The following is a 27,119-nucleotide window of genomic DNA, read 5'->3' on the forward strand; positions in this document are numbered from 1 at the left end:
ATCCCATAATGCCATAAAATACCACTGAATCAGAGCTTAGCGGGATTCCAGAAAGGAACAGACTTTTAAAGAGATAATGAGAACTCCACATTTATATTAGATAGGATTGAAAAGAGAGAACAGGGAAGACAGAACATACCAGATGGGCAGATTATTTCATAGTTTTCCTTAACGTGATTTCTTCAACTTGAAGCATCTGGTAATTCCACTATCGGAGATTAGGTACTGGATAAGGTGGACAGGCAGACTAACCTAACACAGCAATTTTTATTTTCCCGCTACATGTAGGAGTGGTTCCCATTAAATCATACATCACAGAATAAAATAGAGGTACATAAAATCTAGTATCAAAGCGGGGAATGTTAGCAGCCCCTAGGATCCCATGTAAATATGCTTCACTTTCAATAAAGAAAACAACACGTCTTCTTAAACCCTCCCATCCTTCATAGGCAAACAGAAAATGCTGTGAATTGATCAATAGTAAAACTCACAGACCAGCCTTGTCCTTCACAGTTTTTGCAGAAAATTGAAGAAAATCTCTCCAGCTCATTTTTTTGGAGATTTGTGTAGAAGTCCTGCAGTCTGCAGGCAGCACCTTGGGTACTTCCAATCTAGAAGCAGCAATTGTTTTCCAGAACACGCAGGAATCTCATCTTAAAGTCCACAAACCTAATCAAGCAAGATAGAAATGTGTTGCCTATGCCTATCTCATTATGCCACTGTTCCGCAGCAAGACTTGAAATAAGGTTCCTTGCACCAAAACACTAGTCCCTCCCTTATTTTAGCCAAAGGAGTAGCTTTCTCAGTCATCCAAAATGTAACACCATTATCTGATTCACTCTAAAAGCACATTGCAATGCACACACAACACAACCTTTCCTACTCAGCAGGCGGCCAGGATCAGAAACATCTATATTAATAAGCTCAAGACTAAGGTCTTCCAGGCACAGCTCCCTTATGGTATCAGTGCCATACATGTTATTTCATGTATCCAGCAGCACTTTTTTGGCAATCAGTCCAGTGTAAAGCCCAATACTGCTCAAGCGGTGAACAGCAGGGTAGCCTTTCTACCTTGAGCCTAGGCGAGCAGCCTCAGCTTTTAAGAAAAGAAAAGAAAATCTCTCAAATAAGCTGCATTTTATAACCAAAACAAAGATGATAATCCAAACTACCAACAGAGACACCACAATTCCCCAAATCAAGACAAGCAAGGTACTCTGCCCCGCTCCTGGCCCTTGGAAAGACCTGACCTTCTCCTAAGCACCATCCCATATCTAACAACTCTTGGGCCATTTTCTCCAGGGAAATTTGCCTCTATCCTTTCTGCTGCCTCTGGGCAGGGACTCGAGAGGCCATCAGCTGGGACTCGTGATGCCTCCTCACTGCCAGCATCTGCCTGCAAATCGGTCTGAGCAGGGACACCTGCGTCTCTGAACCCTTAGTGATGCTGACCACGAGGTGCAGGGAGCCTAAATACAGAAAGATTACAAAATGCGCCAAATTTTCCCTAAACTCCCCTTACTCCCCTTCACTTTGGCCACAGTCACAAAGAGGGGGCAGGAAAAGGACTAAGAGGTCTGATCCAGCATAGCTCAGCACTCAGGAGAGTGAGGCTTGACCACATTTATCTTCTTCTTTAAAAAAAGAGAAAATTCAAAGGAAAGAACGCATGAGCAACAGCTGCTGCTAGAACAGTCCGAGTCCATCGGCATTCTGGATGCTGAACAGCCTCTAGTTGAACCAAACAGGCTTCACTATTATATTTAAAACTAATACATGCTTTATAATGCTTATCAGCTGGAGGGTTTTCAACAGTTTTTCCCCACTAATGCCACAATTTCAAAACCATTTAGGCTAATTTCCTTTGACTTGAATCTGTTTTAATCAGAGACCAGGATACTTGACTTAAATGGTTTGTACTAAACCCTTCATAAAATCAGCCATAAAATTGCATGCACAAAATAGCGAATGAATCTTGAAGTCAGAAGTAGAAAAAGCTGAAACTTTTCAAATCCTCCAGCAAACTCAAGCCTATTTCATAACCAGACCAACTGCTCTATTACAATACCAAGACAATTGATCCCTAAAAAAAAAAAAGCAATAACCAAAACACACTCCTGAAGTTCTTACATAGATAAAAGACACTAAGTTATGCAGCTGCAGTCAGTACCCACAAATTCTGTCCAAAGTGTTAGCCCAGCTCCAAAATGATGCATTTTTAATAAATTGCTGTGTCTGCTCTGTCCTCTCCACCATCCTCCCATGAAATGACAGACAGTGGCACTGAGGAATAATACAATGCAAACCTAAAAGTGTCAGAATTAATCCTTTTCTTCCCCCCAAGATCTGAAAAAACATTACTTCTCAAATTAATTCTCACAAAGTAATGCTGGCTCTGCTAGAAGTCAGAGTTCTGGATGAGAAATGAAAATGAGAAGCTCAGACTCAGGTAACTGCTAGAGAAGGTCTCACTTCAAGGATTTGTCATTGTAGTGGGATTTGCATATCATATAGCCAAAGATGCAATTTGTACCTGCAATTCGTTTTGTCCAAACAAACTGTACCAGCAGAATTGGAGGCTGGGCCTCCATTCCTTTGAAAGCTCATCCAAATATTTCTGTTGTCAGTGGCTGACAGCCTTGGAAACTCTGAGTGGCTGCTTGAAATTCATGCAGCATGCAGAGAAATGAAGGAACAAAAGCTCTCCATGCTCTCACATCCTTAACAATTTGCCAGTACACTGGAGACATGTAGCTGTATCCCCTTGCTGCATGATTTTCAATAGTTTGCAGATGCCAAGCAATGGCTTTGTCACTGTCCTAATGACACAGACATTGGACACTTATCTTTCAGAATCTAAATCTCTCTCAGCTCATTTTTTTATCAGGGATTTCACTCCAGGTCTGGACAAATTGACACTTTCCTATTTTGAGGAATACTCTGCTAGCCATATCTAAAATTAACTTTCATAAAGATAAACTTACAGCATGTCTTTTCTCACACTCTTAACAAAATGATTTGGCATCTCATTTAAAGTCTATTCTTCTATGGTGCTTAGCGGGTAAACATCATCATCACCATCATCTTAAAAGGTCATTCTGGAAAAATAGTAGAGAAAGGATATTGCTACCTGATCCATTGGACTCCCTTCAAAGGTGCCTGCACAGAGGTGTCACTGCTCAGGAGCTGCTACTCTTTCTGACTCGTATTTTAAGCCTTTTCTCATGCCTTCCTCCTGCCACTGCAGTGGCAAAGGGTTAAAGCACTTCTGCCCCCTCCCTCACAGCAACCTCTCTGGGCTGCTTCAAGATCAACAGGAGATCCCACAGCAGCATCCCAGGAGAAGGACTGCGCTGGGAGGAGCGCAAGGGCAGCCCGAGAGCCCCAGAGGTCTTGCAGGGACACGAAGGAGCTGACAAGGGAGGAGAAAGGGAGAGTCTTTGCACACATTTACAGGGTCATAAACACCAAAGGCCAATAGCTCAGGGAACAGCCCTTTGCTGATGAAAGCAGATGGGAGCTTCTCATCGCATTACTACACCCAAAATAATGTATTGCTTTAGGAAAATAAAGAGAGAGAGAGAGAGAGAAGAGTGGGAAGAAATTTGCTTTCTTCCCCTGATAAATAGTGTTTATGAACTATCTCAGTTTCCGCCAAACTACATTGGTTGCTCATTACTGAGCATGGCCCTGTGAACGATAAGGAGGGAAGAGCGAACAGTATCACATGAGAATATGAAAGCAACCATCACGCCTGGCTCTCGGATGATACCTAAACACGTGCACTCCTTACATGGAGCAACTGGTACTCACTTGGTTGGACGATAATCTGGTATGGAACGATCCAGTGAAATTTTCTCACTGAGGTAGGAGTTGTAGCCATATTTCTCATGTGGTCCCTTTGCTTTCTCCTCCTCCTCAGGGGACAGGGTGGCTGGAAGCCCACCTTTACCACGTCCACCATAGCCTTCAATGAGACCAAGTGACTTGGACAGACCTCGAGAGAAAAAAAGCAACCATCACTGTTAAAAGTCATCACTGTTATTTCCAACCTATCAAAGAAACAAAAAGTAATCTGAAAATCCAAGGTGTTTTCGTTTGGTTTTCTGAAAACATTTCAAATTCTAGTTCTTTGGCCCAATGCTGGAATGAAAATGACTCAAGTCTTGAAATTCTTCATGGCTCAGGCACACTGTTCCTGATAGCTGTCACCAGCATCCAACTGATAACCTGTCCCAGGGATCTGCGCATTTATTTAGTTGTTAGGAAGGTTATTTAGGCCTCCTTCCCACTCTCGGAGAGGTAATTACATATAAGGTTAGATGTCCCCAGGAGAAGGACAGGTTGAACACAGAATAAGAATAAAATAGGGTTGGTTACCTGCCAACTGCATGAATTTTTGCTCAGTATGAACAGTGAACAGCATACAAATGTTACGGGTTTAAAAACAATTTCCACTTAAAGCTTTCTTATCTTTTGAAGTATAGCATTCCCAGACCTTTATCAAGTGGAATTATTTATTTATATCTGCATAGCTGAAGGAAAATAGGCAAAGTTCAAAACGAGCTGCACAAAAAGAGATATATTGATGAATTCGTGGTGATTGTAGGAAGCCAAGTTCATGCTCATGTTGTTATTTATTATACAGGACACCTGGAATTTTAATATTTTTCATTAGCAGAGAATTTTTCATTAACAGAGCATTTTTCATTTGTCAGAAACAAAAAAAATTTGATGGATGATTTTCTTTTGTTTTTTTGGTTTGGGTCTTGTGTTGTTTTTTGGTTTGGTTTTGGGTTTTTTTTAAATAAAGACACCAGGGTATATTCCCCTTTGTTTTAATGGCAGAGCCCTGACACTGAGAGCAGAACAGACTGCCGTCACCACTGATGCTTTTGAAGGGACAATAACCTTAAGGTTATGCACAGGGCTTCACGATGAGCGTGGTCCAGCTCCCAAACCTACCACGGATTTCCACTGCCCTGGACAAAACACTCTACCTCCCCATCTACAAGACACAGATTTAAACTTTTTTCCTCAAAAAGTAGTATTGTGAGGCAGTAAGAAGATCACCTATGAATGTAAATCACAGTTTGAAACACTTGAATAGAAATTATTATTACTCCTTCTGACAAGGAACCTCTAAACAGCCTTCCCTGCTAGGGAGCTTCTGAGAGTTGATGGAGTCCCTCTGACCGCACTGGGCTTGATTAGATTTTATCCGAGGACAATAATAACAAATCAACTGCAAGGAGCAGCTGGCTGTGACGTGGGGATGGATTAGCTATCCAAGCTGCCTTTTTCCATCTCCAGGCTCAGCAACAGCCAGAGGAGTAAGTCAAGAAAGCTGGGAAAGGTGAAACTTTCTGGCCTGCAGAAGGCCAGCAAATCACTCCACAAACTTCCTAACCCCAAATGGCTGCAGGGACAAGGTTCAGCTTGCTTACAAAGAGGAGAGATACCAATTTCATTTCAGACAGATTCCAAAAAAATCAAAACAGTATTTAAAAAAAAAAAAAAAATTCTTACAAAGAGATAATTCTTCTCAAAATGTCTATTTTTTTAATCAAAATCAGATCTTTCTACTCAGGAACAGTGCACCTGTAGATGCATAAATTTCCTTAGGGCACCCTAGATCACACTGCTTTTTACACCAAAAAGACAAAACAGCTTCCTCAGTTCATCAACTGAGGGTTTTACCACTATAACAGACACATTCTAACAGAAATTCAGTTTACAATTTTAACTCCTCCTTCTTCACCTTCCCCATGAAAAGTTTCCACGAAAATCCGTAAGAAATTCTTACTGTCTATCAATGCTAGTTCTTAGCCAGAAAGACGGTAACACAGAGCTCTGAAGTCCTTCCACAGCATGTAGTATGCTTATACTTCTACTATAGAATATCCTCAGGATCTACCAGTTTGCTTTTAAAGCTTCATTTTGCTTTTCTTCATTCATTTTAACACGTTTCTCACTTCTCCAATGCTTTTGCTGTTGGTGCTTTGAATCTACACATCTGTAAGAAGGGCTGAAGAGAAGTGGGAACTTTCTGAGCTGGGTTAGGGCTGGCAGAGGCTCTGTGGACGGAGGACCTTCGCACTGGGCAGTGGAACCTGGGGTTCCTACCCAGTGGGATATCAGAATCGCTAACATTACAGCACCTGGCTCTGTTTAAAGCAGGTTTAAAAAAAACACAAACTCGGGTTATTATCCACAGACTATAACTGTTTAACTCAGACACCCAAGGCAGCACTCCTCCCAGAGCTCCGCACTTGAAGTCAACAGGGAAAGACTCATCCCTCCAAGGCTAATTCATCCACCACAAGATCTGAATTGATCTCCAGAGGTGCTTACCTCTGTCTTCACTAAGGTAATTGGGCTCCCAACTATAGCATCTCGGTAAAGTATCTGAAATTAGAGGGGAGGAATCTAGCTCTCAGTGTTCAAAATACCAACAACCACAGGAAAAGCTATACCAGCCTTTTCCACATTGCTCAGCCTGGTGGACCTGAGCTGGTATTAGCAGCAGGAGATGCCCGGAGCAAGGATATCTTTGCCAAGGAATTCAGCTGGCTGCACCAAAATCACAGTCTGGGTGTACTCCACAGCCAAACCTTCAATCCTCGGACTCGGGAGAGCAGGGTGGAAACTGCTGGACAGCACAAGGAGACCTTCCTTACTTGCCCATCTGTGGTTTTACTACAGAATAAAGATACACAAGGGGATGGTGCACACTCCATCTCTCCCAAAATAGCCAAGACATGGGCAGAGCCAACATAGACCCATCTGTGCCCCCATACCCTCAGCTGTCGCAAGGTAGCAGGCTCCGCTGTGACAAGGCAAAATGAAGGTCCTGGCAAAATGAAGCTTCTCTGTTGACAGCAGAGGCACCAGAGAAATGCCAAGACATGACTTTATATTCAGCAGCTTTGACTGACGAGCCTATAATGCCATCAACTGCTTTATTCCAGGACCATAATCATGACTAGACACTCGCACCCCCCCAGCACACATTTCTCTCTCCTCACTAAGTATATTCCCTTATTTCTGCATACGAACTTCTCAGTCCTTCTACTACTATAAACCCTGTCTCAGAGTAAGTACAGATAAATCCGTGTCATTTAACCAAAGGAATCAATTAAGGTGATTGATTCATACGTGTTGGGCAGCGCACTACCATGAGACCATCATCCTCTCTTTCAATGCCACCCAGGATAGCAAACACACCCACAGGGATAGTCACAAAGATGAATATTCCCAGGTGCGATGTGACAGGGAGGATCTCCGTGTCTGTGCTGGTTAAACATTTCATCCTCCAGTTCAGGCTGTCAGAAGGGTACATCCGTGCAGCTGGGATGTCACTTTGGTGTACAGCACTTCGAAGCAAGATGCAAGTAATGTCTGGCAAGAATGATAATTCACATCCAAACAGAAGAGAAAGAAATTTTCTTCCAACTGGCTGAAAAGATGCTTCAGGAGAGGCAGGACGGAAAACAAACGGCTACAGCAGAACCAGCCAATCCATTCATTCATTCACTTTTATTAGCCCCATTTCAGGCCTGCAAAGAAGGGCACATTTCCGCAAGGTTTTGTTATAACTTCAGAAATTATCCTCAGCCCAGCCCGTGTGGTTCATTCACCTGGGCAGGAACCCAGGGAAAGCTCCTTCTCAGCAGGGAGCTCCCTGGGCTTTGCATTAACCCGCATCTGGGTGCACAGAGACACTCGCATGCTTTCCAAGCCTAAGGGAGAGCGAGCTCAGCAGCCCATCTTCTAGAGAGGACTCCCATGTGCAATTGTGCCTCCTCCTCTCTTTGCTCCCCTTCCTCCCACCCGTCTGATCTCCAAATCGCTTTTTTCAGTCCCTGCTTGCACTACCCTCACTGCAGTGGGGCCCTGACCCATGTCAGGAGCAAGAGCTACAGGCTGCAGGTTTCTGGAGGCAGCATATACACCTTCTTCCATTTTCTGGTTGCCCTTCACAGCCTGCATGGAAACGCCATTTGGGTCTCAAAGGACAAGCGATCTCTCGTATCGTGTTCAAACGGCTAACGCTGCAAATGAATGATTATGTGCCTCTGGTGACGCAGGAGCAGAAAGGGGACATCGCCTCTGAAGCCAGTCGTTCCCCACGCACAACCGTTCAGGGCCGGTTTCCAGCACAGTCTTCTGCTGTGGCCTCTTACTAGCACGTGCTTGTAGCATCTTCACACTTTGAACACCTCCAGCCCCTTGCCAAATTTGGTTGAAATTGGCCCGGAAGGGCCAGAAGTTACACACAGAGACACAACGAACAAGAAAGAGCAAGACCGTGATCCCATCAGCTTATTTCCTTGAAGAACAGGGCTAAAAAGTAAAGAGTCGGAACTGTTCCCAAGTCACAGACCATATCCTTTATCGTTCCGGGCAGGCACCAAAGCAGAAGTGCTGAACTGCTGCCAAAAAGTCTCTCCTGGTGCCTGCTCCAGCCTATTGATAGCGATAAACAGCACTAATCCCCCACAAAAAACTTGATCTTTGGAGTGAATTCACTCCCTACTGAATTTTGCAAGCTCATGAGATGGTAATGGGCTGCATCAAGATTAGATGTTCAGTGTAGATCAGAGCTCTGAACAGTTGTGAGCTTCACTTCATCCTTAAGCCACATTCACCCAACAAGTACCTTAGAAACGAAAACAGGATTTTTTTTCAGAATCTCCTAAAACATCTGAACTTTGGGACAAAAGGAGTATTGCTCTTATATTGCAGGAATAGAGGGAAAAGTCGTCACCACTTAGAGCTGCTAAGATCTGAGCCACTCCTGCTGAAATGGCCAGACATCGGATCCCCTAGGGACTGACAAAGAGTTGGTTTTCTTCAAGGTGATATAAAAATTTAATCTCTACAGCAAAATTATTCCTAGACTGAGTACAGTTCTAGTAACTATATTATTCTCTCCTTAAACTGGCAGCATATTTCATAAGGAGACAGGAGTTTTCTAGGATAGAGAAAACCTTTGGTAAAATACAATATAATGTGATACACAGCCTTCATTTATAAAGCACCCAGCCAAACAGGCTCCCCAGGCAGCAGGCGTGTTGGAAAAGCATTTTGCTACATGTCAGCCTAGATGAAGGAAAACGTTAACCCTACCGATACAAACCTTAGCCAAGGAAACTTCTTTCATTAAGGCTAGGGAAGAGGGAAGAGTATCTGAAATTGAAAGGTATTTCTGAGAAACAGGGGTCCTGAGCCTTAACGCTGGGGGTGGAGGAGGGAAAAGAACAGGAGGAAATAATATAGGACAGATTTCTGCAAATTTTTTAGTTGCATCCTCCCTTATTTATGTCATCCTGCTGCACGAATTACAGAGTACGTATAGCTCAGATTGAAAGGCATATTCCTATAGGAAAGAGGAACGCAAAGCCCTCCTTCTCAAGAAGAAATAAATAATACTGAAATTGTGCTGAAAAATAAGGGAAGCATAAAGAGAAAATTAAAAGTAGATGTCTCCGAAAAGTACAGCTCTTACTAAGCTAAGCACCATGGATGTTCCAGCCCAAATACCTCTCCTAGGGACGTGTGCTTCTGGCCTCGCTTCAGCCAGAGATCTGAAGGCTAACAAGAAATTTCTGACTCAGGGAAAAAAAAGCAAAACCGATGAGGTAAATAGCCTAAAATGTGCTGTGTGTTACGCTGCAGAGGTTGCCTCTGCCTGACCTCTCAGTGAAGGTGGAAAGAGGGGATACAACAGAGGGGCTTTTAGGGGTATCGTATGAGAAACCAGAATAGATACCAAAGGGTGAAATGTCATAGGTAATGCTAGAAATTATGGAAAACTGCTGAAGTTTTTAGTGTTATCTTGCTGATCGCTGCAAATACAGACTATTAAAGGGAGGACTCATTAACGGTAAGGGTAATTGGCAGACTAACAGGCACCAATTTTCCTTTGCAGCTTTGGTAGAACCTGAGACCTGGGATTTTCTCTTTTCTCCCTGCAGCAGTTTTTACACTATTTTTACCCAGTCTTTGCTCAGACCTTTTGTTTAGTAGACTAAATAACTCAAGTTCCTCTGACTGTAGGTTACACCTACGTAACATGCAACCACGCACTCTTAAAGGGCTATGGAAATTGTCTAGGGAGTACCGAATACAACTGGCTCTGTCAGCTTCCTTTGCTCTCGCTGCCTCCATAAAGCATCCTTATACTCTTGCAAAGGAAACCAAAAGTAGTAGTAAAGGGATTAGAAGATAAGAGATCACTGTCTTGGGGGGAACGGACCCCACACAACACAAATTTTTAAAATGAGCTTACATACTAAAGTCCAGTGGAAAAATCATTATTCCCCTGAGCCCTATAAATTTTATCCAGTGTACATGCTAGGTGAGTTTTTCCCAGGGTTGATCAAAAGCCAGTATATCCCCAAAATCAGATGCTGCAGCAGGCTTCCGACAAATCCCCCTTGCTAAAGGATCAATGCTATCACCCTCCATTTGGACAGTACTTTTCCAGTGAGCTGTCTTTTAGCATATCTGAACATCTTCAGCTGCAAGGATCCGACAGAGCTGTTTGGTGTCCTTTGCCATGCAAATGATTTGTCGGTTTACCACAGAGATAAACATGAACATGATGACTGGCGAAAGGTGGTTTCAAGAAAATTTCAAACCTCTGGCTTCACGCTGAATGACAAATGTGAACTCAAAAAAAGCAGCAGATGAATGCTGCTGGCCTAGTGCTTGGCAAGCAGGGATTTTAGCCAGACACAGGAAAACTGAAAATATAGCATATTTTACCTGTAATCCAACATATTTCATCTCTAAAAAAAGCTCCTGTGTATGTAAAATTATTTGAATAATTCTCACTCAAATGAATTTGTCCAACAGACCGTTAAGATTTCACTTAAATAACTGTGACAGGTGGGCGTGTGAGAATTGTAGACATTTTCCTGCAGCCTAGCCAGACAAGGACCAAAACAGGCTGCCCAGGACAGGTACAGCTCCTCATTATTAGATATATTTAAGGATAGATTAGATTAACATCTGCATCGAGAATGATTTAAGCACAGCTGCGCTTACATCATTATGGGAACAGTCAGACAACAGCAAGGTTTCTTCCCACCTTGTACTCTGTGAAAAGGATGGGAGAAGAGAGCACAGTCAAACTGCATAGAGTTTGAAGTCTCATTTGAAACGTTTTAACATTAATATACATATATACACATATATATGTACATACATACACATATTCAGAATTGAAGTTTTCTTATCTATATGGAAATAGAAACACAGAGAAATTACCTTCAGAGCCAGAGGGAGGATCAGCACCCGTTGCAAGGAGAATATAGTCATCAGGAGAATTTCAAAGCCAGTCTCGCCCTGTTTAGGCCATTACACTACCAAGTTCTGGTTCCAAATGATAATTTCCCGATCAAGATTCGCCTCAGGCACAAAATAACAGAAATCCTTCAACTGGCTGAGGCTGTTTAGCTCAGAGGAATGATTTAGTTGATTCTAAAATGTGGGACTAGTAGAAGAGCTCGGACATAGATCTATGCTCTCTGAAAGTCTGAAGATATTAGCGTCTACCATTCTGTTTCACATTTTTAAAATAACTTGTTGAAAAAAAGGCAAGACTTAGCAACAGAAGTGGTTTAGAGTCAGAAAACCGTAGGCTAGGAAAAGCTCTTTGCAGCTCAGCAGGGAGAACAGGCAGTGCTTCGATGGGAGTCTTACGCATAGGTATCTTGTTCAAACACAAAAGACAAGACCAAAGGTGATTTGTATCCCAGGGAAAAGCCCGGACATGTGCGAAGCATTCCTGGCAATTTAATTAGAGCAATGCTCTTCCCAAGCGTGTACTGACATAACCACCCCAGGAGATACCCTGCTGCTGGGAGCTCCCCCTTTCAAATGAGAAATTAAAATCAAGAGGCCAATCGCTTACAGTTGTTAAAGGTTTGTCTCAAAATGACCAATTACACCCTGCTGCCCTCAGCGTGGTGTTCGCTTTCGAATGGATATGGCTTTCCTGTGCTCTTCCCACCTTCACCTCGTGCCCCACTGCCCATGGTGTTCAGCAGCTGGTGTTTGCACCCCAAAGCATCCCAGTAACAGCTGTGGGAAAAGGGACTCCTGCGACTGGTATGCAGTTCATAGTGCTTTTGGGGATGAAACATGCTGTAATAAACCACATCATTACATCAGCAGGTGCAAGATACATGCGTTGTAAGAAAGAATATATATTTTGCAGGCAAAGCATTGATATATCTGAGGCAGTTGCCAAGTAATGGAGTGACATATGCAGCACCAGCAGCTGACTCGCAATTCCAGATAACAGACTTGGATCTGTGAGGGGGGATGGATGAACTGTATTTGCAGAAAAGGTAAAGAAAAGAATGTGTTGTAGCAATCTCACTTGCACATTATGACATAAATACAAATTTATATCTCTGACTAACATATGGGACCATCATATTCTGGAAATATCTGTGTTATTTACTGGAGAGAAGGGTGGAAAAAAGGCAAAGAGTAGTAGATCACAATGTATAACAAAAAGGAAAATCAGGGCCAAAAACATCACTAAGATCATTTAGCGAGACAGCTGACTCCAGGCACACTGCATCCATGTTCAAGATGCTGAAGAACTCCAGAGAGCTCACTTTATTAAGCCCTGCCTAAGGCCTGCTTTCAGGGATTCAATCTTACTGGGACGCAAGCACAATCATTTCCCCATCAACACACAGCAACATGTTTCCATGAAGTGTTTAGAACAGTCTAAAGCAATCTTCTCACTGTTATTTTATATTAGCATAAACCATCACTAAGAACCATCACGCCCAGGTAGCAGTAAGAAAGCAAAGAATACTCTCAGAGAAGGGAGGGGAAAAATCTATAGAAGAGCACCCAACATGACCAGATACAAGTAATGAGACCTAATTAGACAGAGAACAGATGCCCAGCATAGCAGAGTAAGCGTCTCCCAGCACAGCACAGCATCCTGGGACATGCAGCTTGATTCAGAGGCAATACAACTAGATTTGTATAGCTTACACCCATCTTCTTGGTAAGACACTCTAGCATCAGCAATCTGGGTTCAATTTATTTCAAGGACCCTTTATCTCCACTGTTGGTCACTCAAGTGGCTGCAGACAAAATGCTCCACAGGCTTCTCCCTCCAGGCCTGTTTTGCCTTTTTCCTCTCTTAAGACCAGACTAGTACCACGTGAGCAGGGCTGGTTGCTCCACTACCAGCCATAAATCTGGGAGTTACCTGCTGAGGCTCCAGGACAAGAGGGGGGCTCTAGGCACAAAACTGCTACTACAGAGGCTCTGTGAGAGGTGAATGCTCTGTACAGGAGTGAGATATCACAGCTTCTCTTCACATTGACAGCAGCGAGGTTAAAGAGCAACACTAAAAGCTTCGTCCAGCAATACATCTGCTATGAGTTAACATACAGCAATCTAAAAACTGATGAAGTATCATAAGAAGACTCTGTATTAGTAGCCTACCAATGCAATATAACATAAACCATGGCAGGACTTCACATTAAAAATCTGATACTGTTCCAGTAACTTCAAAGATCAATTTAGGATGCGTCACCATTCAAAAGAAAGACAAGGTCCCTGGTCCATGCACCTAATGGTGTATCGATTCAGCAAACACCTAAGTGCTAGCTCTGCACTTGATGGACTTTGCTGAAGCACCCAAGGTATTCCCATACACGCCAACTGACTCGGTGCCTATTGGATAGCTTGGGACACAGGAGCTTGAATAAGAAAGGCCAAGGGAAAAAGCAATCTTGCATATTTATGCTGGTCAGCCATGAGCCCATTTCGGTGATGAATGAAGCAATTGTCTGCAGCTTTATTTTTAGAAGGTAGATTGCAATTCAAGCAAGTACAAACTACCTTGCTTTCCTATTCGAGCTGCCTGGAAATCAGTCTGGCAGGACACATGCCTACATGCAAGACCTGCTCAGAGAAGATGGCAGGAGCAGCACAGAAGGCAACAGTAGCTCTTTTGCCCAGAGAAGTTATAGATGCCCCATCATCACTGGAAGTGTTCAAGGTCAGGTTGGATGGGGCTTTGAGCAACTGTTGGAACTAGATGACCTTTAAAGGTCCCTTCCAACCCAAACCATTCCACGATTCTGTGATTCTACACTGAGGTCTCCTCATTTATTTTGAGACCCAACCCAAGTATCAGAAAGCAAAAAGGAAAATTAGGATATGTTGCTCATTATAACATCTTCCTTAATATAGGCACTTTAAGAAGTTCCCAAACTCTTCTGCCCTCAGCAGCAAAATATCACCCCTCTCATTTGTGCTGATACAGTGATTTGTGGGGCCATTCTGCAAACTATTCATCCCCAGATAGGCACTCCTAGCAGCCACTGTCAGAAACCCAGGGTCAAACGAACCTTTAGTTTGACTCCGCATTTCTGCTTTTATGCTCCAGTGTAAAATTTAACTTCTTTGGGTAATGCAGTCCACTCCCACCCTCATCACAACCCTTTTGCATCCAGGCAGAGCTGCTGCTTGGGCACACTACAGAGATGCCGAGTTTCGGTGCCAGCACAGGACCACGCAGCCAAAGGTGGGGAAACAAGAATTTCTTAAATCCATCTTGCCCCCAGAGAAACTGTGACTAGAGTTATACCAGCAGCGGGGCGGGACTACCCCTGGGAACCGGAGCAGAGTCACAGGAACAAGCATGGAAACAGGAAGAGAACAGAACCCACAAAAACACAAGCTAACGTTTTTTAAACCCCATTCAAAGGTTAAAAATAATATTTTGCACTTTTATTTTCACAAGGAATCTGTTATTTCCAGATCGTGTTTCTATAACAAGCTGTTAGTGTTTGTGGTTTCTTTTAATGCATGTTCTTGTTTTCCTTTTTGTAAAACATTTCCTCTCTCTATTGATTAGCCTGTTGGAAAGCGGAAAAAAAAGTTGCCATTTGGTAAGAAAGGAAATGAAGAAATACCACACTATAGTGCAGACATCATAAACACAAAGCTGGCTACTCTGTTTTGGATTTTACGATTACTTGGTAGGTTACACATTCAGCACGCAAACTGTGTCAGCCCCACACACAGGGCATCTCCTCCACAGAGGCACTGGGAGCCAGGGAACAGGAAAGGGCAGAAAACTGGAGACAGTCACCAAACCCCTGTACCAGGTCAGTCTATAATACCTTACAGAGCTTGGCGAGGCCAACCAAGGAGCTCCCTCCTCCTTCCCTGGTTCCCACTCCTGCAGACTGGAGAAAGGAGGCAAGCATGGGTGGTATTTTTAACCCATGGCCCCAAGCAGAGTACCACGTCACTGAGACAACATGCCAAGAAGCTGGGAATCAGCGGACAAAAAAAAAAAAAAAAAAAAAAAAAAAAAAAAAAAAAAAAAAAAAAGGTATGTGGGACTGCACCCTGAGAAATACCACTTTTCTGAGGGGTCCTCAGCATGCTTCCAAGTTTCTCTACAGGGGCCTTTGATCCATATTATCCCTCCCTGGGCTACCCCTAAATCTGCTCATTAAGCTATTCTTTAAAGACCAACATATTAGAGAAGGGATGACATTGCCCACAACGGGCTTTCCCAAAAGAAGAATGAACATCTTGAAGCCAACATGTAATTATTATGTTAACGTAGCTGCAGACAGAGACACTCAGAGTTAAAATGTGCATCTTCAGCAAGTGTGTACATGCTTCTTCCTGCTAATTGTGTTCTACTGAGCTGTGAACTTACTACTTACTTTTTAAGGTCAAGAAAGTCTATTTTACAGGGTTTTGCTCAGTGCATTTAATTTCTTTTATAATACTTGTTCTGGCTGTGCTCAGATGCTATTCTCACTCAGCAACCAAGCCAATTTGTTGTTGGTTTACTGGTGTGCATTCAGTGCTCTCAGACATACAGGACACCCCAGAGAGCGCTTTTGCTCTTCAAATTTCTTCCCATCTGTTTGTGCTTTGCAAATAGGTCATAGGGGTGACACACCATGACTTGCAACATCTAAGGACAGAAATAAAGGCGCTAATTTGGTCATCAGAGAGACGTATTCTCCACTGCGATGCCTTTATTCTCATACACATCTGCATCCTCCAAATACCCCCACTATTAATGGATCCAAGCTGTTTTATATAATATATGTATTATTGAAATGAACATACGAGCATAATAGATACCTCTTAGACAAAAACCTGGAATCGCTCTAGTATGCCTTAGTCTCTATATGGTGAAGATAGAGCTTTGTTTAAGTTCAAGTACTTTGCTACCAAACCTAAGTTACTGAACTCGGTGAAACTATTCAAGTGCTTAAGTAAAGCATAAGCTTAAATGCTTTGCCAGACAGGGGTAACAAAGAAGGAGAACTGGAGCTTGCTCTCTGTCAATGCAAATTTATGAATGGTTATGCTGTACGGCATCGGGAACAATTCCTAAGAGGCCACAGATCTGTGACTATTTAACTTTGTGTTTCTATAGTGAGCTTCTGATGATAGGCACTAAGTGCTTAAAAAACATAATTAATGCTCAAAGCACTCCTGAGAGGGAGCTAAATATATGACTCGGATTTTAAGCTATCTGAAGTAGGACTGTCATCATTCTTTTCATAAAACGCTTGGTACAACATGGTACACAGAACAACAGGGTCTCGGTCCCATTGTGTTCGCTGCTCCAAGAGAACACAAGAGAAAACATACCTCACTCCTTTTCTAGATAGTCAAACACAGAAAATAATTTGTCCAAGGTGACTTAGACAGAAAATATCAGTGGTTAGAGACAGAATCTGAGTTCTTATGAAATTAAAGAGCTTACTAGCTCCAAAACAACCTGCCATGGCAGGGTGGTTTCCTCCAGAGGCCCTCCCTCTTCAGTGACCAACACCAAACGACAGGTAACACGTGAACACTGATCCTACGGGAGCTGTACTTTGACCACCTCACTCAGAGCCACCCCCTGGGTTGCACGGCTGATTTGGAAGGACCAGATCAATCCAGTGGGCCAGCCTCCACCACTAAAATGCTTGACAGGATTCTGTTTTTTGCAAAAGCAGGGTGTTTGTAGTCTTTTTTTGAGAGCAACGCGTTCAATTAAAATGATGACAAGAGGCCCCAGAGGTGGAGCAAGCACTGAGGTGTGTGGTCTCTCTGTGGGCCAGCCTCCATGAGCCTCCTGCCCTGTGAAAGATTCCCACACATCCTAAGGACGTGTCCAGTGCCACCAATGTCAGGACAGCGCACACTTGCCACTTCACTTTCTGGTCCTCAAGTGAAAAATAAGAGGTCTCTCAAAACCTGGCCTTTGCCAAACCTCCTCTCTGGGAGGAACTGCCCCACGTTTGCTATATGGTGCGGCGACTTCCCAGGCAGACACAATCCTCATCTCCATTTTCTCTCCCACCCTCCCAGCCCTCTAGCACACACACTTTCTTCTTCTGTCTTTCCATCCTACCTTCACCTTATTTCCATTCCTTAAAGTTCCTGCTGATCAGGGCAGCCTCCCTTCTACACCACACGCCTTGAATGCTTCAGCCCTTGCCCCCCACCAACCACCTCCTGTCCCCAGGACCACACACCCTGTGCCAAGTCACAGACGGAACCTGCCCTGGAGGAGCCAAGATCAGGCCAGAGACTCCCACCCAGATTCCCATGCATATAAATTAATTCACCCCTAAAAACTGTGCTAATGAGTAACCCGGTAGCTCCCCAGCACATAGAAATCGACTGTTCTTTTTGTGTCGATACTTACAGTTAAAAAAAAAAAAAAAAAAAAAAAATGCCTTGCCATTGCTTGTTCTAGACTTGCACGGAGAAAGACAAGTTGTGAAGGCTATATTTTAATTAATCCCCAAATTCATCATCTTAAGCAATTTAGGAAGTATCCTGCAACGGCTCATACAGTGTGTTATATCTTCCTCTCACTCTTCCACCTATCTAGGGAGAAATGCAATTAACACCCACCTCGCAAAGCCTGCCCTCTTCACCCTTAAGCAGATTAAAGGACTTAAGGGGGAAAGAAGGTTGTTGTACGATACCCAGGGTCACCAACCTCATTTAGCAGCTCCTTGCCTTTCCAGGTCAGGTTTACCAGGGAATCAGATTCCCAGTGGAAAATGCAGCTGCAGCGGACATGGAGCTGCCAAATCCTGAGCCTCATCCCTTCACTGCTCAAGCAGGTCCTGGAGATGCTGTGGAAAAGATGCCCTAAAAAGATGCCCTTTCTCAGAAAAGGAGGGTGCTGCTTACAATCGCCAAAATGATTACAAATCCATTGTTGACAGCAGAGAATGAAAACCAGACCTTACTGGGAGCCTGGGATAGACAAAGGGAGCTGAGGACCTAAACTGGGGACATATTCCTCTAGCAGGACAGGGTCACACTCTCCCCTGACTCACATGAGGGTTGAAGGGGATCATTTCTTTTCCCCTACTCTTTCCCAAAGTCATCCTTCCCAGATCTGCCACTTTTTTTCTTCCCACTTGCCATGACAAAGCCTCCCACACACCCCGAGTTTGCAGAGATTGCATTCTCCTTGGGGAAATTATTTATGAGCAAAACATAGCTCCCGCTTCAGATGCGGGTCAAGAGAAAAACACAAAAGCATTACATTCATTTCTCCATGTTTACTTATTAAGGATATATCACCTTTTGACAACACCCGAGAGCAACCTGGATCTACAATTCAAAGAGAATGAGAAATGCTGAGCAGGAAGTGAGGAAAGGCAAAGAGAGCAGCGAGCTGCTCTCCCAACTCATCTTTTGGGCTTAAATTTTTAGTTCACAGTACACACTCTCAAAGTGGAATGTGGAAGACTGAAGTATTGTAAGCACCTGCTCTTCAGTACTGCTTTTCCAGCGTAGTTTTCCATCACTCCAGAAGTTCACATCTCTGCTTCCACTTTGACCACCAGGCACTGCTACGATAACCCTGTGCTCACGGTCCTCCTTGCATCTCCACAGTCAAGTGGCTTTCCAGACCACAGCCCCAGATCCCCATCCACAAACCCTTCCCTGTGCGCCACCCAGCCCTTCCTTTCCCTTCTCCTATGTTTTCTGTACTGTGATTCACCCCTCGTCTCAGGCATCTAACCCCTACACATGCTCACGGTCCTCAGAAACATCCTCCAGTGACACCAACATGCTGAAGCACCTTCTTTCTATCAGAGAGGGAATATTGGTGTTGGGCGCTATTAAAGCATCTAATGGCTGGCAGCATTCATCCCTCTTTTCCTCAAAACTGATCCTTCCCACTTGAATCTGCCACATGAGTCTACCAGCAGATAACCCTGGATACCAAAACCTTTTATTCTACGTAACCACGCTAAGCGTCATGTCAGGCTGCTCTGGGTTTATTCCTCTAGATATACTCTTACTCAGTTTTCAAATTATTGATAGAAATACATTACCATCAGAAATCCAGACTCCAAACTACCAAGCTGAACATATTCAGAGGCTGGTGCTGATTTGGCATCGATCCACAATTCAGGTATGCACTTGGGCCTGAAACAAACACTGCAGAACTTTTAAATTTGAAATTTAGAGTTTAACTTCATAAGTCTGTGAGTTTTCCCTGGAGGAAACGCAGAAGGAACTCGTGAACCTGACGCGCTGCTGGCACCTTGCTGTGCTCCGCATGAACTTAAAAGCAAGCCATTAGATTAATTTGCATGAGTAAAAGTAAGTTATATGCCTCACAAACCAAAGTCACGATCCCTGGGTGGAAGGGCACGCGGCTTGCAACCTGCCTGACAGCACCTGAAGGCACTGCAATATTGGCAATTACTCTCCATACCTTCTTCTACAGATTAAAACAAGTATTTGAACTACTGAACCTAAGTTGCTAATGGCTTCGTAGCAGTCTGACTTCACTGGAGTCCTTCACCTTATTTCAGTAAGCCTTAAGACAGATTCCTTTTTATCTAAAACTGATCAATTTGCTGAGGGTCACTACCATTTGGAGCTGAATACTTACTGAATCTCATTTCAGATGCAGGAAAAGTTTTCTCTGTGACACATCACCCCCATTACCTACTTGTACCTGTCATCACTTCTTGAAGGTACAAACCTAATTTTGGTACCAGGCAGAGAAGTAGCAGTTTGAACCAGGCTTTTTCCTATGTGCATGCAGATGCCTAACGATCTACGCTGGGGGAGGGAGAGGGGGGAATAAGACACGCAAAAATACAGCACAAAAATAATAAATATATTTGTGCTGCCTAAGGTTTCAGTTCCAAACTGGGTATAGTTATGGGGCTGGCAAGAAAGGTAGTTTGAGGTACTAGAAAATACCTTGCTAAAAAAAACAACAACAACAAAAAAATCCTTTTTAAAAGGTCAGATTCCTGAGAGGACACATTTAGAAGGACAGTATCACGTCCTTTAGGCCAATAATTTGTCACACTTTCAATACATGCACTCTTGTAAGAAATGTGGCGCTCATTTCAACTAGACCAGCCTCACAAATCAATCATTTCCAGACCAAGTCTTTTGAAAGAGAGGAACAGCACACGTGCTACACCCACCACCCCCAAATAAACCTCACCCTCCCATCTGCCAACACGCGCAGATTCCCTGCAAACCCAAAGAGAAACCACTGCGCACTGTTCAATACCAGCCCGCTCCTCGGCTCAGGAGGTAAGCGGACACTAGAAGGTACTTTGAGTGAATAAGGGCTAAATAGACATTTTTGGCTACACTTTGATGTCCCAGCACAGCTATTCTTCTGCTCCTATATAATCGAGAGAAGAGCTAAAAATCTCAGGATGAGAATATCTGAGAGAAAAAAGGACAATATATGTTTACTAATTTTTCAAAAGGTCTCAGGGCAAATTCTCCAATTTTTGCACAGATTAATTAGAGTAATTAGTTAAGTCATTAACTGTAAGGTCTGTGAAGCAGCATGTCATTTTATTGTTTATTTGTACCAAGCCTAACTCAATGAGATCTTGATACATGACTGGGTTTCCTAAACACTACCTTAGTACAAATAACTAATGACAACAACAATAAATGCAATATATTTAAGGTGACTGCAAGACTCCAGGAAGATGATGTTAATCAGTACAACTTTATCACCCTCAGCACATGCCTCAGCAGGGATCTGAACCTGGACTGAGGGCTCTGTGTGCTAGTGCCAAACAAAAAAAGATGGTAACCACAAACTACACTGTATTCGAGATTGGTAAACTGTATGGGATTTCATTATTGTATTGGTTAGACTTCAGGGACTAAACAGAATTTCACCAAATCTGCTTTTATCTTTTGCAATGTTAAACCTCACATCTCCAGCAAAGACTGGCTGCCGCTCCACTGACTTAATTTTAAACGCTTGCCTGTGTTTTATAAAATGAACGTGTCCCTGTCCCCCCCCAAGGCTGGAGAGAAGAGCTGCATCTCATTCAGGAGAGAAAATCCCATCTGCTGACTACTACTGGGCTACACAACGTAGGAGGGGAAGGAAAGGCAAGTGCATCATGAATTACCAGCAAGAAACTTTTATTAGCATCTGAGGAGCAACACGTACCTATTTCTTGGTATCACTGTCAGAGAAGGTCATGTAATTTCCTAGGGTAAGTTGACTGGACTTTTGAGTTTATAATGACAATTTTCTCTTATTCTTCAACCTTAATGCCTATAAAATCCAACATTTCCAAGCATCACCTACCTCTTACCTTACAGGGAGATCATAAGGCAACGAAGCAGCAAATATTTTTCAAACGCAGGGCTGTGTGTGGGCTGTGTCAGTCGGGGGGCCACAGCAGCCCCTCAGGACTGTTGGTGTCTGTGCCAAAGAGCAGACTGCACAGGAATGTCTATCCACAAAGCAGCAAGATAAATGCTTCCCATATGAACTCTGAAATAAATACAGGGCAATTGCAGACCTCATTCCATAATCCCCCATATGTCACATGCCTGTAATTGTCTGCAGAAAGTAACTTGCTCTTTATGTTAAAAAACCCCTAAACCCCTGCTGTGCATATTTCTGGCATTTATTAAAACTGCCTTTGTGAATTCTGCATTAGTCAAATGAAATAATAAACAGCTGCAAATCATTACACATACACGAGGTCTAATCCTATGATATCCTAGACTTAGTAATCAAGTACTAAGTCCCATTTCCTACTATTAGTAACAGAAGAAATTCTGAGATTCTGGTAAAAATTTTCAGGTAATCCCAATTAATGGCCAGGAAAAAATTCAGTAACTTTTCTTCTCAGATTTGATCCCATATTCAGACTAATGTAGTCACTGCTCCCCTGTCTATAATAAGCACATCCTGTTTTCATTCACATGATTCACTATTATGTTAAATGAAATCCATACGTTGGCATCAGCTACCAAATACCTCATGGCCCAAACTACCAACAATTGCTCCATAATGCTAATTTTACCCTCCTTCCAGCACACCACTCTTTCAAGCAATTTGCTTCGTAAAGCCACACAGAAGTAACAACACGCGGTTGCAATATCCTGTCAACAAAGAAGGAAGGGAAATACATCCCTAATGACACTGCACCCAGGTTTAGGTAGAAAATCTGTTATTTGAGTGCAGCCAGCTGAGCTGATATCAGGTTCCTGGAAGAGCCCAAAGCTCTTTAGCAATCAGAGGATCAGGACCACAGATTAAAACTCTCTCAAAGTTCAATCAGCAGCAGCAGCATCATACAGAGATCGGCGTGCTGCCAACTCAAGGGCTCTCTGACACCACGGGCATTCCCGCTGCACCCTCTCGATGTCTCCTGACCAGACAATGCCTAGGCTTAGTTCTACTGAGCTGATAAACTAGTCATGTCAACTAACCAACACACTAATATAAGGAGAAAGAAAAGGAAAGAACAGCAGCAGGATAGTAAATGAAGATAGATGGGTTTGTATTAGCATGCAGCTATTGAACTGCAGTGTTATCTAACACATTAGAGCTGTCTGCAGCTGTCTGAGAAGGAAGACAGTCTAATCGCCCCTTTCTTTCCATGAGGGCTGCACAGAGCTCACGAACGTACCTCTCTGAATCCCACCCAACAGCCAGGAATCCTTAGGTTTCATTTAACCTCCCAAAGTGTTGAGCAGCCTTAAAAGTCTTACACCATAGTGGGTTGACGTTATTTCTAATCCCCAGTCATTTGAGCTAAAGGTAGAGCAAGAATCCCCCCCCTGCACCAATAACAAGGTTAGAGGCAAGTAATCTATGACCTTTTTCTAGTCATTTCTGCAGGTCTTATTATTGCTACAGAAATACAGAGAAGTTGGTTAAATTACTTTCAGATCAGAGACTCACTAAGTCTGCTTATGCCTAAAAAATAGTCCACAGGCATACATATTCATATACATAAATTAACCAAAAGACAGTCCAGGGCAAGTCTGGAGAATTTCAGCCTGAAAAGCCAAAGCTTTAGGAAGCTGTGAATGTCTGACCACAGCCACTCAGGGAAACATTCAGGTGATCCAAGTGCCGCCGCTCCCCAGTGTGTCAGCCCAGCAGATCAGTAAAACAGATACCCAACTTATTCTCATCTAACGTGACATCAATCACACCCCAAAAAGTCAAACCTAAGATATGCATTTTCAGTTCCCCAGCTGCTGCAGAAAGAGCACTTACAGGAACCAGAGTACACAGAGGAACATGAAAGTCTCAGAGGCAACCGTCAAGTATTGAAGGCAGCCAGATGGAGGAGCGAGCAACAGAGAGAAAAAGACAAGTGGAGGAACCACAGACTTCTTGCATCTTTCTCTGCATCTGACTTGGGCTTGGCTATAAAGCATTTTCAAGCGTTAAGACGCTGCAAAATAAAGGATGTTCTTTAATCTTGAGGTGGCGACCATTCAACTGCAGGAAGACGAGTTACCTATAGTCTGGTGTTACAGGAGCAATAACACCACTGCTTTGCTGTTGTCATCTCTTGCAACACCAGACTGACTAAAGAGTGGAGAAATGACAGCACTGGGACTCAGGCATTTGGTCCAGAACAAATAATGATAGTAATTAAAGGCAGGCAAAGGCAAGAATAGTGCTATTAATTCCTCTTTGCATTTAGTTTTGGATTCTGCATGTTTTGCTGGAAAAGGAGCAGGCAAGCATGCAGGGCTTATGTTCAACGGCCAAGGTGGAGGCTGACAAGAGCTCTCCAAGCAGAGGCCCAACATGTGCCTTCCGGAGCTCACTGGCTTTTTTTGTATTTTAATGTTATCTCAACAATAAATTTAGTTGCAGACCTCTTGATTTTGTCTTTTGAGGCACGAACACTTCAGATCTTACAACACAAGTATAAATACAACATAGGCAATGGCAAAGGAAGAACAACCTTTGCTTTAAAATACATATAACTAAATGATACTTCAATGGAATCAGAAGGAAAATTAGTGATTTCATAGGGTGAATTTTCCCCTGGAAAAACTGCTGGTTTTCTAATATCTCAATACGTCTGTGCACCCCTTGAAAAATCAAACTATACAACAGATCTAGCTAGTGCAATGCCAGCACGGTAGCACAAATACTAAATAAAATACCAATAATATCAGAGTACTGCCTTTCAAAGGCAGCAAGACGTGATTAGGATAAGAAAGGGGAAGAATGTGCAGAGATTAAAGAAAAGGCACTACAGAAGCAAGAAGGCATGTTTGCTGGAGTGGATCCAAGCAGCATTACTACATCCCCAGTTATCTCCCGTGTCGTTGCCCCATCAGATTGCTGAAGCACATCACAACCCGTTACACACCCCGGCCTCATTCACAGCACGAGCTGCACGTTTCTAACCGGTGCACGTCAGCAAATTTGTCATCTTGGGAGCTCTTAACTCATTTCCACTCCATCTTATGTCAGTGCACGATGCTCACACGTGCCACAGCAAACTGCAGAAGCTTAAGTCCTCAAAGCAACAGATTTTCCTTCCCACTGAGGCTGCACAAATGTGTTTGTTACGTTGAATGGAGTTCACCACGAACAGCAAAAAACCCAGCCGCACTAAATCATGCTGCATACAAAATATATATATGCAGAACCAGCTGGTGGCTACAGGGGTTGACAAAAAAAATAATTATCTAATGTTTCTCCTCTTACTAACCGTTTCTTTTACAGACTGGATGTTTCCAGCTGTGATATAGAAAGATATAAAAAAAGTTTTCCATCCTCTGGCCAAATGAGAGCTCTATTTTAGGCATCTGACACACAATTTGCATACCCTGCGAGATTTTCCAGACAAGCACCTATAGCCAGGTGTTTAAGAGTATTTAGACTCCAATTTCCACCGATTTCATTACATGTTAAATCATATATTTGGAAATATAAGTGATCTATGGGAGTCAGAGCCAAATGACTTGCCTGAGGTCACAGGAGGCATCTGGAAAGAGGCAGAACCTCAATTAGTCCAGCAGCAAACTTCACTACTGATAATCTTTCCTCCTGGTTCATCAGGGACCCTGGGGGCACAAAAGGAGATGCTTCGGACACCATCTGTGTCCCCATTCCCAGTGGGGTCCTGGCTGCTCCTGTAGCTCCTGACCCTTGCAGCTGTGGATGCACTTACCACCCCGGTGATGAAGAAGGGCAGGGATCTCCTCCTGGCACGGCCCAGCATCTTCCTTACCAGGGTGCAAAACTAGTTTCATTGCAACGGCACAGGCACGGCACCGGTGCTATTCCGGCCGCTGTTCACCCAGCACCTCCCCAGTGCACGATGTGACCATGCACCAAGGAACTTGTCCCAGGCTCCGGTACCGCAGGGACCTCAAGGCAGATCTCACAGATCAAGGTCTGGGGTCCTAAGTGCTGGTGCAACCCCTCCTTTTCTCCCCATGGCATCCCACAAGCATGAGGGTACATAAGCACCTTAACCCACACCACCCTACAACCTAAGAGGCATGTCTGTAGAATGCCTTCAACTGATAAAAACCAGACAACTCTGATGCACAAAGCCCATCACACCCCGCACCAGGGAAAATTAACACTGCTGGCAACATGTACTGAACTCAGGGCTGAAATCAGGGTAAAGCTTTGTGACACACCCTTGGTTTTCTAAGAAATGTTTGGGTTTGGGAGAACAATTGCAAATACTCCAAACTATAGTTAAGTAGCGTGAAGGGGCAGTTAGCGCTTTTGGTAGCCTAATGTACTTTTCCCTATGCATGTGAACAGTCCCATTAACTTGCGGCTATTAACGAACTTAAAGCTAAAGATGTGCTCAAGTGGATCTGGGTCTTAAAACACTTCTATAGGCCAGTGAAACAAATAAATAACGGGGCAGATTTGTACAGGCAAGAAAGGAAGCCTGATGCCTGGCTAAAAGACAGCCCCATGGGATTGGTACCTGCTGCCATTTGTACCCGGAAAAAGACACCCACTCCTTTCAGTAACGACTGACAATTTTTTCATGGGAGAACACAGTCTGTCCCAGCTTTGCTTAGTACTCCCACCAAATTTACCTGGACACGTGACAATGTCTGGCATTGAAGGAAACTACCTGTGCTTAGCATCCTTGCAAATCAAGCCAAGTATCTAACTGCTGGCACGGAATTACCTGCAGCTTTGTGATATATGGTGTCATAGTATCTTCTAGTCTGGAAATAGATCATCCACTTAATGTATATACCAAAGAGATGAATGCTAGAGGGGTTTAATAGCACCCTTGATAATAGGACCTGTAATGGATTTTTAAAGCGAATTTAAGTCTGAGGGAAGGTACTGCACTGATGCTCTTGGAAACCTAAATCCTGACAAGTACTGTCCCAGGAGCCGTTTTCGGTGTGGAAGCGAGCACTTTAAAGAAGAGCGCTGTATAATTCACGAATGGGAGAGCAAAGCAAAGGCACAGGTGGGCTGGTACATGCTTACTCCCAACTCGCATGCAAAATGCTCACTTGTGTGGAAGTGCTTCATTGCATCTGCACTGTTTTCTGCTTCCGGTCAAAGGGAAAAGGGAGAGGAGAGAAAACCCAGGAGCAGTAAGTCTCTGAGGCACTGGTAAATTCTTTGAGGTTTGTAGTCTAAAAGGAGGCCAGGCTTTCACGTTGGCTACAGGAGACCTTGCCGAGACCACACTAGGGTCCTTCATGACCCAAGGTGTCACCCTTGATCCTCTCTCCCTGCTTTTCCTCTCTAACTTAACTAAAACTACCTTTCCCCACACCCTGAGCTCCTGTCCTGCCAG

The 27,119-nt window shown here is 43.5% G+C and overlaps 1 protein-coding gene across 1 annotated transcript in view; it reads right to left on the reverse strand.

Moving 5' to 3' along the window:
• Positions 1-27,119, reverse strand: part of GALNT17 (polypeptide N-acetylgalactosaminyltransferase 17) — a 216,665-nt gene that overhangs the window by 157,206 nt on the left and 32,340 nt on the right. The window contains exon 2 of the mRNA XM_050909051.1: positions 3,814-3,997. Within this exon, the coding sequence (XP_050765008.1) occupies positions 3,814-3,997 (184 nt within the window). The remainder of the gene's footprint in view (positions 1-3,813; positions 3,998-27,119) is intronic.

This window comes from Gymnogyps californianus, chromosome 20, assembly GCF_018139145.2.
Source record: "Gymnogyps californianus isolate 813 chromosome 20, ASM1813914v2, whole genome shotgun sequence".
Lineage (NCBI taxonomy): Eukaryota > Metazoa > Chordata > Aves > Accipitriformes > Cathartidae > Gymnogyps > Gymnogyps californianus.